This window comes from the organism of the source record quoted next, unplaced genomic scaffold (assembly GCF_019419815.1).
Source record: "Pyrus x bretschneideri cultivar Hongxiangsu unplaced genomic scaffold, Pyrus_bretschneideri_v1 Contig2, whole genome shotgun sequence".
Classification (NCBI taxonomy): domain Eukaryota; kingdom Viridiplantae; phylum Streptophyta; class Magnoliopsida; order Rosales; family Rosaceae; genus Pyrus; species Pyrus x bretschneideri.
In genome coordinates this window covers 3,621,970-3,640,958 of record NW_025999501.1, presented here as the reverse complement: position 1 = coordinate 3,640,958, position 18,989 = coordinate 3,621,970, and the positions used below count along the sequence as shown (strand labels likewise).

At 35.6% G+C, this 18,989-nt stretch overlaps 1 protein-coding gene across 1 annotated transcript; it reads right to left on the bottom strand.

Annotated features, from left to right (window-relative positions):
• Positions 1-1,452: 1,452 nt before the first annotated feature.
• LOC103961973 (protein PHOSPHATE-INDUCED 1-like) lies at positions 1,453-2,672 on the bottom strand. The gene has a single exon (XM_018651081.2). The coding sequence runs from the start codon at positions 2,575-2,577 to the stop codon at positions 1,585-1,587; it is 993 nt and encodes a 330-aa protein (XP_018506597.1). The 5' UTR covers positions 2,578-2,672; the 3' UTR covers positions 1,453-1,584.
• Positions 2,673-18,989: the final 16,317 nt, after the last annotated feature.

Sequence of the window (18,989 nt, the reverse complement as noted above, 5' to 3'; positions counted from 1 at the left end):
GTTAATTTTTTTTATATTGAATTTTTTTTTTTAAATTTATCCAAATCAACGATAAAATATTTAAAAAAAACTAGGCGAGAAGTAAAAGTGGTTTAGATAGCACTATTCTAAAGAAAATTGTGTTAAAATTGGCTCACCACGTGGATGATTGAATGCCCCCTTTTTTCTTTACATTTTTCCTTTCGTTACAACCATAGAAGTATCTTTGTTTTGCTTTTTGGCTTTGCTGTGTATAGTATGTTTAAATATTCTGAATAATGAGTTTGATATTAATTTTTTATTATATCTTAGTGTAAATATATCTTTATATTAAAAATAAATTTCTGCATTTTAAAGCGTAAGATTAAAGAGTTAATATATAATATAACATGATAAATTATTTTTGTTCATCATTACATATCCTTGAAAATTAAAATAACCTCTTTGCTTCATTTTTCACATGTCACACAATGTGTCGGAAGGAAGAGAACAATATTAACACTAAATAAATTATTGATAACGTAACTATATGAGAAACTCAAATGTGTCGGAAGGAAGAGAACAACATTAACACCATATAAATTATCGATAACGTAACTATATGAGATACTCAAAGCGATCTGACTTAGCATATTTATTTAATTCTTAACTGTTCAAGTAGAATAATTATGATGTAGAACTTGCACATTATTTTATCCCATGTGTTATTTAACACAAAAATAACGCGAACTTGTAACAATTTTATGTTTCGCTATTCATGTTTTATCAACATGTCTCGTTGTCCACTCGCCTTGGTGCACCATGGTGTCGCTGTTTGTTTTGGTCAAATTGGTTTTTGTCTTTGTGCAATGCGTTTTGGTAGTCTCGTTTGCTAACAAAACGATGACTTGATGTGATCTTCTTTTTTCGCGATCATTTATTGTAACAGATCTGTACTCGTAGCTCTTATGCACTTGACGGTTGTATGTTAGCTCTTGTGGTTGTCGTTTAAGGGTTTTCCTCTTATTTGTCTATTTATGTAATTCACTTTAGATCAATTTATTGGTCACTAAAACTATGTACCTAACGACACATTTGTAATGATTCGTGTTGATTAATGAAATACACTATTGTTTCCTGTAAAAAAAAAAAAATTAAACATTGTATGTAATGGAAAGTTCAAACCTTTGTTATGAAAAGAGGCATGGCAAAAGCTGGTGAAACATAGTTGCCTCCAGCTATATACAATTATCAGACAACTGCTAATGCTCGTTCGAGGCCTTCAGCTTTTCAAAAGCTCACCTACCATGACTTCAACTTTTTCTCTTTTTCATCAGAACCCATCAATCAAATTAGAAATTATAATACATTCTTGTTAAATTATTTTCTTTTAATAAATAATTTATTCAATTTAATTGTTAAAATATTAAAAGATATTTGTTAAAATACTAAAAAATTGCGTGAAAATTAGCTAGAAGAACTCAAGGCACAACATTTTCTGATGCAAATCGAATCAATTTGCATTTTTTTTTATCATTATAATCCGCTTAACCAAAAGAAAATTTGAACAAATCAATGAATATAGCTAACACCTAATTAGGCTTACACATTAGTCCGTCTCATGTTTCAAACCAAAGTGGAACAAGATGAAGTTGCAGGATTATATAGTGCAGGAAGCAAGTACTTCCTTCCATTAGCACCATTGGCATTGTAGCTGGCACCCGTGGTGGCGTCCTGCAGCAAGTCCCCGGCATAACCAGGATAAGCCCCTTTCCCGTAAACTCCAGGGCAGGCCGAGGCCGCCTCCAATGGCGCCTCAGCTGGGCCCTGAAAGTATCCATTCCCGAATGGGTTGGTGGCTGTCCCGGCAAGAAGGCTAGCGAGGTTGATGACCATGCCGTCGAGGCCCACGTCGTTGTTGGGAGCCACAAGGGGTGGACTCTGAGGTCCATAGATAGGCTGGTGGAATGGCCACGCGCACTGCCCCGGGCATTGGGTCTCCGAGTTTCCGACCCAGATGTATGCGAACTTGTAGTTCTTGCTGCCTTTGACGTGTCCGGTTTTGGTAGCGCCGGAGGCGGACCCGTGGGTCCCGCACCGGTTCATACAGAACCCATCGACGGCGACGTCGGCGGATGTCAGGACAACGTTGATGGCGTTTTTCTGGTCGCCCTTTGCGGCCAATGCCACAATCTGTTTGGTGGTGAGGGATTTGCCGAGGGAGTATTTTTGGTCGAGAATCTGTCTTCCCAGAGAGAGGGAGAGAGAGTAGGACTTTTTGCTGGAGGTGAGGTGGTAGTATTTCTCGGTGGTCTTCCACCAGGCGGTGACGGAGGGTTGGGTGGTTTTGGAGGGGGAGGACAAGGAGGAAATGAAATCGGAAACGATGGCTTTCTGGGAGGGCTTGAAGTTACCGTACCAGATGAGGTTGATGGTAATTTTGCCGGACAGGAGAGGTCCGTTGTGGTATTTGAGGAGCTGGGTTTGGTCTTGGACCAGCTCACTCAGCTTCCTTGTTGCCAAAGAGACTTGGAACAATCTGCTGGAACCGAATGAAACTTGGAACAAGGTGGCCACAACCAACACCTTCAAAAGCCATTGACCAGAATTAAAACCCATTTTTTCTTTTTCTTTTTTTTCCAAAAAAAAAGTTTAGATTTTGGGGGTTAAAACCTGAGAGTGGGAGTGAGATTTTAGCGTGGAGTGAGAGAGGTGGGGAGGGTGTTTATATAGAGGGCCGGAGGAGGTTCAAATTTTTGGATTCAAAAATTGGAAAAAGCAGGTGGTGGTGGGGTTAATTGAATGTGGGAGGTGTTGAGAAAGAGAGAGAGAGAGAAGAGAGAGATGGCTTCCCATTCACGACTTGCGGGGTTTGGGCGGTAAGAAAGGTGACCGAACGCTACTCCCAAGCGCGTTTCTTTATTTGTTTCCACACTCCAACCGTCCAACCAAGAATCAAAACTTATTTTGTTCCCAAAACCCTTTTGTTTTCTTATCTTTTTCCTTAATCTAGCAAAAATACAACTATATAACGGTTATAAGCAACTTTACCTTTTCAGTATTTGTATGTGTCTAAATTTTTTGGAATGATGATTTATGTATTCTAAATAATAATAGTTTGGATCGTTAAAATACATTATAGAGGAAAATTCACAGAAACGCGTGTTAACAGTTGTGTAAAAAAAATAATGTCATGGATCAGTCCTTATAACAATTTTTTTTAACAAAGGAAGTGTTATTGACACTCCAAAAATCTTATTCTACACTCCTCATGAGTGTATTTTTCTTTCTAAATATAGAAAGTTTGGAGTGTAGAATGAGAATTTTAGAGTGTCAATAACAATTCCTTTTAACAAATGATATACTTACAATAAGAGAAATTTACGAGAAATTACATAATAAGCTAACTATAATAAATTGTGATAATAGAATACTTATTGCGTATTAAGCTAACCATAATAAATTACACAATTCGTTAACCACAACAATTTGGCACTAAATTTTGAATTTATTACAAAATTTTGTGATAAACTACACAGTAATCTAACCATAACAAATTGATACTAAAATTTGGATTTACTAGAATATAACTTAAAACTTACGTACAAAAAATACAGAATAAGCTAAATAGTAAATTGATACTGAATTTTCAATTTTTTTGAGAAATTTGTGATAATAAAATACATAATAATCTAATTATAATAAATTGATACTAAACTTTCGATTTATGAATCGAACTTAAACTTCACACTTACGTACAAAATAAAACATTATTAAATTTTAATAATATTACAACTATTTTGAAAACGGATAACCGAGTATTGGACTTGTAGCCTTGTAGAAGAGGCAGGGAGTGAGAGAGAGAGATTTGTCATTATTCCAGGGCTAAAAAGAAAACCTGTGTTTACTGCCGTTGCCCACACCTAAACGGGAAGAAATGTTATTACGTAGGGCCCATACTTTATGGAAGTAAGTGAAATCCTCTTTCTCGCTACAAGACAAAAAGCATTACAGCTTAGTTACAGATTGCACGACCCCCTAATTGACCATAACAACCTCGGTTAAAAGGACAGACCCCCGAGTAATCGGTGGGCAGAATTGTAAAATCGGTGTCGAGATTCCAGGCTGGACGTAAAAAATGAATGTCTATTGGGAAGCGTGGACTCTGACCCGACTGGCAGTCAGCTGGAAGCCTGGAATCCGATGTGGGGCGAGAACGTGATGCCACGCGCCCTCCCAGTCTCACACGAAGCTCGTGAGGTGAGCTGGGCGAAGGCGAATCTTGGTAATAAGGTAGTTAAAGATGGGGTGCGAATTTAAATCAATCCTTCGGGTTCCAGCTGGATCAAACTAATTACACGTAGGCCTCGTTTGGCAGCTCGGACTGTACTGACTATTTCAGTCGGATAGGATAAATAGTCGTCGGATAGGACTGACTAAATTAATCGGGTGTTTGGTGTTGTATCGGATTAATTTATACATCGGATAATAGGTCGGACTATAATAATTATTTTAAATAATTTCACAAAATAAGTGTTGTTCAAATGAAAAAAAAAAAAAAAGGAAGAAAAACAGGTGAGGAAAAAAAAAAAAAAACATCATTACACAGACAAAAATTAAAAAAAAAAAAAAAAAAAAAAAACCCAGATCTCTTCCCACTTCCCAATCATGTCTTCCTATCTTCACCATCTTCCCCACGCATCAATTCCCACCCTCCCATATGAACCCACTTCCTCATTTCTTCAAATCTCCCAAAACCCATATCGATTCACCAACCAAAAAAAAAAAAAAAATCCCAGAAATTAAATATTTTCAATGCTAATAAACCAAATTTTATCATCGGAGCCTAGCTCCCTTCCTTGTCGGAGCCCAGCTCCCTTCCTCCTCCTCGTCCTTCTCGTTGGAGCCTAGATCGGAAGAATTTGAATCATCATCTTCTTCCTTCAACCCACGGAAGTATTGTTGTCCTGTCAAAGATCGAAGGCGAACGGAGGAGGTGGGAGGTGTGTGTGTGTGAAGGAGGAGGGAGGAACAGAAAGAAAAAAAGAAGACGACAAAGATGAACTTGAGATCTAGACGAGAGAGAGCAGGCAGGTGAAATGGTTGAAGGAGTCATGCAAGAGAGGAACGGAGTGAGCAAGAGAAATCTCACCTGACTAAATAATACAGAGGTTTTGGACGGGATTCGTAAGCGGGTGGGAGGGGTATAAAATAAGTGGGGCCGGATTAAATAATCCGGTGCTTATTTAATACGAAGCTCACCAAACACCTGTTTCGTATTATTAATACTATCCGATGGTCTTATACGGTGTGCCAAACGAGGCCGTAGTAGCTAATCATTACGAGCGCCTGCAACTTGCTCCGGCTGATTCGCGGTGTTTAGAAGTATTTTCAAAATATCTAAAAGTGCTTTTTTAGAGGAATTATTGTAAGTGGTATTTTAAGTGTTTTTCATGTTTCATTTGAATTTTTACTAAGGTTGATCTCACAAACATTTTTCATTAAAAATATTTTTAATCATTTTAAAAACATCTCTAAATGAGTCATCGTAATCGTACTCAAAGAATTCATCAAATATTACTGAAAATGTTTACAAGTGGTTTGTATGTTGCCTTGGTTAAGACCATTAGTCTTGCACCTAAAGTCTCGTGTCTGATTCATTCTCTTTATAATTTAGATAAATTTAATATAAATTATTCTACCGTTGGTAAAAAAAAAAAAAAATACTGAAATATCTATCAACAAATTTATAAAATAAGCTTGTTGATAAACGAAACGGGATAAGCAAATATATTTCAAGGATATCTCCGAAATCAGAGATATTTTGATAATATTGCCAATTTCGATAAACTTTTTTATACTTTCGTCAGGTATCTAAACCATTTAGGAGATTTTAGAGATGATTGGATAGAGATTTTAGTAAAAATTCCTTTCGATTTCGATAACAATAATTTTTATAATTGCTAGTAAATTTCTGAACTACAATACTTTGCATTTTTTCTTTTAAAAAAACTTATGTGTCATACTGTCAAGGTTTCATGTTACAAAGTACAAACGACACAGAATATAACAGCGGAAATGTCTAGAAAAATAAAATAACAGAGGGAATATATTTCATACAATGTAATTCAAAGTCCAAGTATATCTATGAAGTACAGTTTCAAATTATCCCTAAATTTAGGAGCTCCTAGCGAGCGTGATTGGAGATGAATTTAGCACCCCTCTCAATCCGTGTATCCAAATTATCCCAACATAAATGCAAATTAATTGGCCACAACATGTATATAGATTCATGAAGAAATTTCATGAAGAGTGGTATTTACAGAGAAGGGTTGATGCGCTCAAATGAAAGTACAGTTTCATATATATATATATATATATTTATATAGTTATTTCTTTTGAAGCAAAAATCTGGTTTGCAAATATAGATGTATAAGATGAGAACACACCAATCTAGCTATAGTTTCGATGTTTACTTACTTGAAATGTGAGTAATCATGAATTAATAAGAATAATTTGAATATTTATTCCAGGTGAGTAAGCATATTATATAAGTTTCTAAGGTGCTAGTTCTCATTACCGGAGATGCATGAACGTGCCAAAATTGAAATTTCGACCATGTCTATCACGGATCATTTAACAAAGTAATTAACAAACCTAGTTCTAATAAACTTGTTTTATTATTAGAAAAAGCTGGCGTAAAAAAATGGTTTAGTAAGCGAGCATATTAAACAAATGATCACGTTAAACTAGAATAAGCTACAACCTAAATTCACGAGCTGCGAGTAATATGCATGTATATACCACAAGAAAACATTACTTATCCAAACCCTAATTGGTTTTCCCCGTAAGCATGATAAATTATACTCATATCACACTGTTTTGGGTTTGACAGTGCGTCCACTTACAATGCACTCACATCCCGATTGACTAAAGAAACCCGTGTCTGATGGGAAGGGATCTTCAGCACTAGATATAGCCGCTTTGTTTCTCCCCTGCAACATAAATATTTATATTTAAGCCATTAATTAATCACTTTTATTAATTTATCACTAAGGTTTGTGTAGTTACACAAAGAAAGGGATTACACGATCGGCTGTTGGATCTTTCATAATGAGTGAGATCGTGCGGCTGTCGGTTAACTATGCTTTATTCACATTTTTGGTTATTATTATTATTTTTTTCTTTTCGTCTTTTACTTCTTCAGCTCTTTCCCTTTGGTTGAATCTCTTTAAATATGGTTAATTGGCAGCCGTTCGATCTTATTAAAAAAGATTGAACAATTAAGGGTTTGTTTGGAAACTTTTCAAATAATTGAAATGTTTTTAAAGCTAATATTGTTAGGTTTCGAAAACATCTGAAGTATTTTTTTTTAGAATTCACTTGCATTTTTATTAAGATTAATTCTTAAAATATTTTCAATAAAAACGCTTTTAATTATTTTAAAAGACATTTCTAAATAAGTAACATGAGAGGATTCTATTGCTTAAAATGTGGTTGGTAATTGCATTAGCATCTATCTGATCTATTCCTATATTCACATTTCTTTTATCCTGCAAATTCTTATCTGTCAGTCCTTATTTGTTGAACTCCTAACAAACCATTAACCAGCTGAAAATCTCTGACACAGAGAAATACAGCTTATCCAAGTTTTAGAACTCAAGGATACCGACTCTAGTCAATCCGAAAGAGATTTTTTTCCTTAAACCCAATTTTCTTTGGTAACAACCGTAAGTTTGTTTTTTGACTCAAAATGTTTTTTAATAAAATCAAAGAAATATATTTCAAATTGATATTGCTCTACAAAAGCTTTTTTTCCTATATATATATATATATATATATATATATATATATATATATATAAAATATGTCTGTCACTACATATCTTAATTTTTCCTGGACTCTTTTTGTCTATCATGAAGATCATGAAAGCGGACAATTTTTGTCATTACGCTGGGTTTTGTTTAAGTTTGAATGTTTAAACAGATCATATATATGAGGTATTCTTGGCGATAGGCTCCGGATAATTTGAGAGAATTCAGAAGATCAATTAATCATGTTCGTTTATTATATATCGGATTATTTGAGAGAATTCAGAGGATCAATTAAATATATTCGTTTATTATATATCAAGTGATTATAAATTATTTTAATTATTTTAATTTAAAAATGAATATAAATAGTACTTAATAAAAACTGATCCCACGATATATGATAAACGCACACAATTGATTGATTCTCGGAAAGAGGATCTGAAGAGGATTCTGATCCATATTCTTGGTCACATTAATTGTTATTGCAGATTAAAAAATGGTTTCCACATCTATTCATTCTCACGATCAATTAATCGTGTTCGTTCATTGTATATCGTATGGTTAGAAATTGTTTTAAAATTTTTATTTAAAATTGAATATAAATAATACTTAACGAAAACTGACCGTACGATATACGATAAACGGACACAATTGATTGATTCTTGGAAAGAGGATCCGAATAGGATTCTGATCCGTATTGTTGGTCACTTTAATTGTTACTGCGGATTAAAAAATGGTTTCTACATCTATTCATTCTCACGATGATCAAGGTCTTTCAAGTTAATTTTTATAGATTACGTATATACTTAAAATGTTGATCAAAACTATTTGTACTACAATTATTATAATTAATCAGGGGATCGTATAGGTAAATACACGAGATCTGTTTGTTCATGTGGCATCCACGTCTAAAGAAAAAGGGTAAGAAATAATGTTGTATAAAGCTTGCATTTGGATGCTGAAGTTTTAAAGAAATAATTTGGATTTGACTAGTAATATTGTACTTGAATTTCATTTGTAATAAGGTTTAATGCAGAACTACTATAACCTTAACCTTATATGATATACTCCTCGTGACCAATGTTGTGAGGTGTATAATTTTGATATACAATTTTTAGTTTTTTCACGTATTTCTTTAAATCTGGCCATCAAAGTGAATAAATCAACCTAGAGCAACGAACATAATTGAACAGAGATATATAGAAAGCTAAATAGGCGTTAAAAGTCCGGCCCCAATACGCCTAAAGGGTGGACTTTTTTTTATTTTTATTTATCATTTTCTCTATTAAAAGGTGAGCAACCTAACCCTTGAGTCATATACTATATAGCTCCGGGACGCGAAAGAGCCAACATCAAGGATTCCAAACAATGGGCTCTTAGGGAAGATCTTTCTTCGATATGCTCCTAAAAAAATCAAAATTCGCGTGGATTCTTCTCCCAATTAAGAAGAGATCTTAGCGACACCACCACCATTTATTATCGGATTTTACTTAATATCTGATATAAAATTGACTTTTCTTGTCGTTTTTAAGAACGCCACAAATAGGTGGTTACGTAATAATGTGAATTGCCGCATATGAAATTGATCACAAATAATCCACTTGCTTGTAAAAAAGAAAGGGTTATTATACAAAATGGTCCATGAGATTTGTATGATCAATAGAAATGGTCATTGAGATTGAAAATCAATAGAAATGGTCCTTGAGATTGTCCACCATCCATGATTTTGGTTCAATACTCAACCAAATCGAATGATTTAAAAACGAAAATAATACTTCTAGACGAGATGAAGAGAATGGTACCTTTTTAGAAGGTTAACTCGCCGTGGTTTGGTCTGACAACGGCTCGCCGTGGTTTGGTCTGACAACGGCTCGAAATTGGCTAACCATTTTCGAGTTAGCCACTTTCGAGCAGTTTTCCAGCCAAAACACGGTGAGTTAGCAGTAAAGAAAGGTATCATTCTCTTCGTCTCATCGAGAAGTATGATTTTTGGTTTTGAATCACTTGATTTGGTTGAGTATTGAAGAAGTTATGAACGTTTAAAGTTTACCCAGTTTCGGTGAGTTTTCCCGCGGACCAGTCACATTTCAGGCTATTTTCCAGCCATCTCCAGCAATCATTGGGCTTCTAAATAGGTATAATCTTGTTCTACACTTTCTTATCTTCATTTTGATATATTATGGGTCGAATTTGGTTAAGAATTGATTGAGTTACGAAGTTTTGAAAACTGCCCAAATAGTTTTTAATGGAAGGACCAAAATCATGAATGATGGACAATCTTAGGGACCATGTTTATTGATTTTCAATCTCAAGGACCATTTATATTGATCATGCAAATCTCAGGATCATTTGGAATAATAACCCAAAAAGAAATTGAAAACATGCCCTAATTTCATTTGACATAATCAACATCATTACTTTTGAATAAACTTTTATTCGTTTCATTACCACTCCTAGAATAAGCAACCGATCAAACGGTTGGAACTGGAGTGATATATATTAAAATGTTGTAGATTCGATTAGCAAGGTGCTTAGTCTCCTCGGATGCCACCAGCAGAGCATCGATCCAGCTAGCCTGTCTAATGGCTGATCACATTTGTACCTATACTTGCAAACATGGTTACCACTATGTCATATATAAATATAAACATGGTCACCCTAATAAATGAAAATTTTATAACACTTTGCACGAGTGGTGCTCTGGAAATCCAATTAAAATCATATATCCATCACATTAATAATAATCCAGAATTGTTAATTAGCATGTGCTTGATGATATTATTGTTACATATATATAGACATAACGGTCAAATTTCAATAGTTGCATCATGTAGTTTATAGAGAATAATACTTTGCGTCCCACTCTAGCTTGTGTAACCTCCTCATTCCATCCTATTTATTTAAAGAATTTTTCCTATACATATAATTATACAATCATTTCTTCAATCACCATTTCAATATCATCTCTATAAAACCCAACCAAATTAAAAATCGGTTAGCCGTTCATAAGTATAAGCTATTTCACCATGATGATCTTAATTGTTACCAAAATCGTCTATTAGTTTGATACTTATGGATGACTAAACCATCACCAATTTATTTGAATTACAGAGATGATCTTGAAATGATGATTTAGGAGATAAACCGTTTCACTTATGACATATATATGTATAAGGTAATCCTTTAACAAGAGGGATCCCCATTTTTCTAAAAAAATAGGGATACCCTCTTGACCGTTGGATTTGACTTTAATGAAATTGTGTGGCCTGTGATTTAATCTTAATAACACATTTTCATTAAAGCCAATCCAACGATCAAGAGGGTGTCTCCATTTAAAAAAAAAGATAGAAAAAGGATCCCTCTTGTTAAAGAGCCTGGATGTTTTGTTAAATAAAAAGGTGGAACAAGTTCCGTCCATCGGGAGTGAGACGCAAGTATTGTTTAGTACTGACATTGTGTGAGAAGCAAGAGTACATAGCTGGCCATTGATCGAAAATATTGGTATGTATTGACTTCCATTAAAGAGATCCGCATTCCGCAGTGGGTAGATCTCTAGCAATCCGTAGTTATCCATTTTTAAAGTACTTAGTAACATTTATACCTGCATGCAGTGACCACTTCAGGTCAGGTCAGGTATGGAACTTGTGGTACCGTGCATGGCATGCATGTGAACCCCCAAGGGCACATGAGTCTGCATATGCATGGGTTAGCATTTGAAGTTCTGGGAGTATCATGATGTTGAAGCTTATCGAGGATGGACCAGCCGCGCCATTTGGTCCTGCAGATTCTAGTAAACAAGTCTTTATAGCTGCTTTACAATAGTACAAAATTCAATATATCACCCCCGATAAACTTTGAGTTTGAATATAATTTGGCTCGATAAAACTTTCCTTCTGTATATTCATCAATATATACAGTTTACAAGAACTGAAGAAAGAGTCCGTGGTAGAATTAAACTCTAGTAAAACAAACCCATAATACCAGGGATAATTACATAAAACTAAATTTACAAAATTCAAAAGTGATAGTCGACCTCAACATAACGAGTGCGAGTATAAATATGGGGTTAGACGCAAAGGATATTACTAAAATATTATCGCACCAAATCTTGGGAGATGACAATGGTAGGCGAAAATCAAGAAAAAATTCACGAAGCCAAGAAGTCGTGGCAGTAGGTTATGCAAGCTGGCAATATTTAGCTTCAATGCTCAAGTGACAAACACCACGCTGCTTTCTAAACTCCAAGAGATGAGATTATTGCCCAGAAAAATACAATATCCCCAGTGGACTTACGATCATTAGGATCACCACCGTAGTCAATATCAGTATAGGTAACGAGAGACAAGGAACTCGACTTATACACCAACCATAATCAGGAGTGGTTTTGAGATAACTTAAAATCCATTTGACTGCAATCCAATGAGTAAAGGCACGACGATGCATATACTAGCAGACTTGGTTCATAGCAAATGTTATATTAGGCCTCATGAAGGTTGAAGAGCACCAATCACATTACGAAATTCAGTCATATCAGATAGAGGTTCATCATAGAGACTAATTAAGATGACGACCACTAATGGCATGAGTGGAAACACGTTTATAATCCAGCATATTTGTTCGTTTGAGCAAATCCTAAATATACTTGGCTTGAGATAGGTGCATACCACTAGCAGAACGTTGTACTTCCATACCCAAAAAATATCTTAGAGGGTGGGACCATGATTTTCCAAGGCCGGAGTCAGGCTAATCCGAATACTGATACCTCAGAAGTCCGTTCATGAACTTGACAGCTTCAAACGAAGCTGGTTTAGACAAAGTAACGGTGCCACCATCACCCTGTTATGATAGGCAAGGTCTGAGCGATCTGATCCAGATATGGACACAATCAGATCCTCGTAAGTCTTAGAGTTCCCAAAATCTAGGAATTGGCATGCGCCGCAAGTAATCACAACTCACCATGTCTCCAACGAACTTTCTTTTAAGATTCACTAGAAACGGATATGCAATTTCGGCAAGGAAAGTGGACCTCATCTAGCACCATGTTGCAAGCATTCAAGCCCTTGATCCAAGAACTTAGGCCAGTCATGAAGCAATCAACATCTGTTTATAGGACGTCTTCAAGTACGATTTGAAGCTCTTTAATCCAATAAATGTGTTTTAGTAAGTGCAAAAGCAAAAGTTTCTCATAGGTTTAATGTCTAATTCCTGGTACTGGAGTAAGGTGGTATTCTAGATTTCGCGATGAGAATACTTTATGAATACTAAGTTTAGGAGGCAATGTTTTCCCAAATCAATGTTGCAAACGGGGCATTTTGAGCTTTGTCTTGGGCCCACAAGCTTATTGTATTCTACTATGCCACTTGTTTCTCATATAAAGTTCGTTTACTTTAGAGAAGTTTATCAGATTAAGATTCGCTTATGAAGCAAAGGAAGAGCAAAGAGAAGTCTACATTGCAACACAAAGAGTTTGATGTCACGTAAGGGGCATGCTTATTTTTTAGCTAGAAAGGCCTCAAAGATAATTTTCTTTTGCAGTTTCTTTCCCCTTAGACGTTGCATAAGACTTTCTGTGAGTGCCAATGGCCAGAACATTCTCAGGGATGAACTTTTCTCACTTTGCCTCTAAGTTCAAGATCCCATCCAGTAGATGTTGCGATTAAGGGAAATCTGTACACGCAATCTCTTTATAGAACTAGTGAACATCCCAACCCTTAACATGATCTCGCCCAGCGTAACCAGTGAGGTATCCAAGATCTTATCCTTCCTCGTTAAGCACATTCTCATGCTCATCCCAAAGCGTCGGTCTTTCTGAGGTATGCTTGTTAGTAAGTTGCGGGAGGTCCACTACATACTCGTTCTCTTTATGATCGATTACTTGGCGAAGATGCTCAATCTCCCGTTAAAGAGCTACTAGCTCTGTTGCCCAAACGCGATGATCCGAAACCAACACACACTTTAATTCCTCTTTCAAGATTGTCAACCCCCGATCTGTTTAGCTCTGGCCTGACGTTCCAATCTCAACTTCGCTTTCACCTGTATAAGGTCTTTTTGATATTCCTTAGCCTTCAACTCCTCAGATGTAGCAGCATCAATATACTGGCGTATCTCCGCTTCATGGGCGTCTTTCAATTCCGCTACTTGGATTGTAGCTTCTTGAGCTCCTCAAGTTGGGACAATTCTAACTGCTCCGCTAGCAATCCCATCTTAATTTCCAGATCACATGTTAGTTCAAGTTCCTGGATTTGTCGCGTTGCCAAAACATGGCCATCTTCGTCCACATGTTAGCCTGATATGTAGAAAGTAGGAAGGCAATGTCCACAACACTTGCAAGTGAAGAATGAAACATAAAAAAGGAAATTCACCACATAACGGCTACCATAACACCACATCAGGAAATCTTCATGAGACATACAAACTTCTTTGTAATTGGCAAGGACAGTTGTAGCTTTAAGGATAGCACGAGCGAAATCAGTATTCCAGAATCAGCTGGCTTCAATAGGAAGGGCAACATGGTTAACTGAATGCCGAATCACGAGAGGAAGACAGACTGTTCCTACGGAGCACATTCGAACAATGGGTGGAGGGTCATCATTTTGAGGAGATGAAGCCGCGTTCATTTGCTATGGAATAATTGGAGCACAAACTGATATGAAAAAAAAAGCTTGGGCTTAAGCCTGAGTGACAGAAACATTGCTGGTCTTAAGGGTAAAGAAAATGAAGCAGACAATTTATTCACCAAATATAATAGGGCAAACACCCAAAAAGATGGTGCAGTAAGAGGAGCGGTGTGGCTTTTTCTATGAATAGAGGCTTCATACTTCTCCCAAGACATTCGAACATGGCATCTTTGATTAGCAGTTTAGGTTGTAGAGGAATGAGCAATGGTTATGAAGAAGAACTACAAGGATGCTTTCGCTTTTCCGAATCAGGAGACGAAGCAGCTTTATAACCTGGAGGAGCAAATATTCTGGTTCCTGTATGGGAAACCTCGAGTAGTGATATGCGGCGCGATCTTTCTCGCAGTTGGTAAAACGATTGTGCAAGAGAAACCACTTCTAGTTGCTATGTGTAAGGGGATCTGCATTGCACGATGAATTAATTCCAGAAGGCATAATTCAATATTGAACAATTTATCTTTGAACTCTAGGTTACGAGATGGGCAAAATCTGACTCGAAGCCCATTAAGATCTCATTCTTAATCTCTGTCGACAACTAGGATGTCATTATACTAATCCCTGCTGTGGCAAGGAACATCCTGAATATACGACCTTTAGGCAACGCTAGGTCTATCCGTAAAGTAGAAATGGCCGTTAATACCCATCCTGATGATGTGGAACATTTTGAACTCAGGGATATCCAACTCAGCCCCATACCACTGATTTAGCAACTTGAAGTGAGTAGTAAGCTTGAAAGCAGCAGGGGAGAGATTTTAGATAACTATGTCGTAACGCAACAAAATGCTCTTTACGAAGACAAAAAGATGAAAGCCAAGACCCAGGTCTAGAAACCACGGGGTAATTCTGGTACAAGAAGATTAGGGATTGGACGATGCTAGCAAGCTAGCATAGATGTTTTGACTAGGTTCCCACCAGACGTTGCAACTGTTTAAGATGTCTTGCTGGTCTTCGATGAAAGCTTTACCCTCTTCTTGGCTGCGGACTCTCGTTAAGGGAAGGTTAAAAGAAGAAACCTTGGCCAACTTGGATTTTTTGTTTGAGGATGCCATGCAAAGACTGCAAGGAAATGAAGGATTTTGAAATCGGGCATGACAAGAAAATCGGAGCCTTTTTTTTTTACAACGGATGATTTGAAGGATTTTGGTTAAGTAAAAGGGAAAATATCCAAGGATATATAGGCATCGAAAGACATAGTCATGTAGCCGTTGAATTCAAATAGACTTGTTTAAGGATCTCTCAATCTGGCGTTTGAACTTAATGATGCATATCAAAAAAAAAAAATCTTGTTTCTCGTGCACACGCCACAAAGTGCAGGATCTCATCATTGCAAATTTTCTGCAATAATACCCAAGACTACACGTCTGGATCTAAAATGTCTCCACCTCACTACCAATGATTACATCATTGACAATAATTTCAAGACTAGACAGTACGTATTCTAGCTTACTTCGAATGACATGGTCTTTGGATAACAATTTATCCTTAAAGGGAACGAGTTGCCTCTCATACAGATAGTTAGGGGCAATTGTGGGACCATGACTTTTTACCTCAAAAGTCTGGTCATTGACTCACCAGCTTGAGGCGGAGCTGTATTAGATAAAGTAGTAGTGCCATCATCATTCTACTTTGGGGCACTAGACGGAGTCCTAGCAATCTGCTCTAGATATGGACAAAAGTCTCTCTCTGCTTAAAACGATGGCTCTATCCTAAAAAGTCTCTCTCCCTATGGTATATATACACCCTCTAGGGTTCATCTATGGTAACGTAATCTAGCACTTGAATTCTCTTGTTCACTTCTTGAGTCTAAAAGCATTCGCTAATTTGATTGTCGGGGAGCCTTTGACCGGCACACCTCCTCTGGTCTTATGCTTGCTCATGGTTGTTTACTGTTTTGTAGGTTGCTCAAGTTTGTACTCAACCACCACACTTGGTGGTGCGCAAATTTGGTTCAACAGGAAGGAAGGTTTTGGATGTGGTTTGCTAGGAGAGAGAAGGCATAGGTTTGGGAAGTTTGTTCCTTTTATTCCGAAGCAAGATTTCCTTCTAGACATAACACATAAAAAGCCATAATTTGGCTCTAAATTTAAATAAGTGAAATTGTGCGAATTTTAGGCACAAAAAACAAAATTGTAGTTAAAGGTGTAGAACTAAGGTAAAGTTTGGGAGAAACTGACCTTCATGGCAAAGAGGGCGTAATTGGAAGTAGGGTTGAGGGTTATGTGGAGAAGAGGGGAATGGTAAATTTTGGGACGGGTTTGATGTTTGAAGCCTTCCAAGGCACATCCTTTGGCACTGAAAAAGCACTTCCTCCTCATTTGAGGGACATGCCCTTCTTGACTGACTAGAGAGAGAGAGAGAGAGAGAGAGAAGGAGAGAGCAGTGGTCACCGGTAGACCTGGCAATTTATTACACGACCCGTTAACACGACACGTAAACGACACGAAAATAACGGGTTTCGGGTCAACACGATAACTAATCGGGTCCTTAACAGGTTTACACGAAAGTGACACGCGGGTAACCTGTTTCGACACGATAAGAAAAATGCTATTTTGATGATTTTAATTTTTTAAACTACTAAAAAAAACCTTACTATAAAATGCAATAGATATAATGAATATGTATATATTGTTTATTAATTATTATTCTATTATTATTTTATATAAATTTTAAAATTTAAGTTTTATTTATTTATTTTTATAATATATTATAGGCAAAGATTGAGATTAAAAATCATAAAACACATTAAAAATAAAAATATCAAGTAATTTAAAATACCAAAAACATAAAAAAATTATAATAATTAATTTCCCGCCTAATATTTCAAGAGTTTCATCCATTTCCCACCTAATGTTTGGGAAATTTTGCAACCTATATCCATCCATTTCCCACCTAATGTTTAACCCAAAGAAAAAAAGTAACCAGCTTTTTTTTTTATCTCTTATAACATTTTAACTTGAATAAAAATAAAATACGTAATAAAAAAACATAAATGTAATTTTATTATTAAATATCATCACATACTAATTGAAACATAGTCTAATTAACACTTAAAATATATAAATAATTAATATATTTATTCCAAGTCATCAAAACGATTAGATTCACTAACGCTTAAAGTTTATTTATACTTTCATTAAGTATAACATCAATGCGTATCCCATCGAAATGATGAAAGTATGAATAAACTCTTAAGTGTTAGTGAATTTATCGTTTTGACGGGATAAGTATCCTACAAAACTAATTTCAACAATCCAACCGTCAAACTTGTTTATACATGCTTCAAGATCGCATACTCCAAAAATTGCAAAAAACAAACATTCAGAGATGAAGTAATAAGACAAAACTTTTCAACGGTTGTAAACGAAAAATCACGATTTAACGGTTATTTTAACTCCGATTTTGATGACTTTTTACAGCTACACTCCTTGACCTTATATGAATACAATGAATGAATTCGATCTTCAATTTAAAATATTTACACTAGTGTATACCACAAATCTTATGTTATACTTAATGAAAGTATAAATAAACTCTTAAGTGTTAGTTAATGTATCGTTTTGATGAGATACGCATCCTATGAAACTAATTTCAATGATCCAACCGTCAAATTTGTTTATACATGATTCGAGATCACATACACAAAAAATTGCAAAAAAAAAAACATTCACAGATCAAGTAACGGGACAAAACTTTTCGACGGTTATAAACGAAAAATCACGATTTAACGGTTATTATAACTCCGATTTTGATGATATTTTACAGGTACACTCCTTAACCTTATATAAATGCAATGAATGAATTTGATCTTCAATTTAAAATATTTACACTAGTGGATACCACAAAATCTTATGTTATACTTGATGAAAGTATAAATAAACTCTTAAGTGTTAGTGAATCTATTGTTTTGATGGGATACACATCTTAGAAACTAATTTCAACGATCCAACCATCAAACTTGTTTATATATGCTTCAAGATCGCATACGCCAAAAATTGCAAAAAACAAACATTCAGAGATCAAGTAATAAGACAAAACTTTTCGACGGTTATAAACAAAAAATCACGATTTAACGGTTATTTTAACTCCGATTTTGATGATTTTTTACAACTATACTCCTTGAACCTAAACAAATACAATGAATGGATTCGATCTTCAATTTAAAATATCTACACTAGTGGATACCACAAAATCTTATGTTATACTTGATGAAAGTATAAATAAACTCTTAAGTGTTAGTGAATCTATCGTTTTGATGTGATATGCATCCTACGAAACTAATTTCAATGATCTAACCGTCAAACTTGTTTATATATGCTTCGAGATCGCATACGCCAAAAATTGCAAAAAACAAACATTCAGAGATCAAGTAATGAGACAAAACTTTTCGATGGTTATAAACGAAAAATCACGATTTAACGGTTATTTTAACTCCGATTTTGATGATTTTTTACAGCTACACTCCTTGACCCTAAACAAATACAATGAATCAATTCGATCTTTAATTTAAAATATTTACACTAGTGGATACCACAAAATCTTA

Bases quoted from the DNA above. Each gene is read 5' to 3' on its own strand.
- LOC103961973 (XM_018651081.2), bottom strand. From the start codon at position 2,577: ATGGGTTTTAATTCTGGTCAATGGCTTTTGAAGGTGTTGGTTGTGGCC.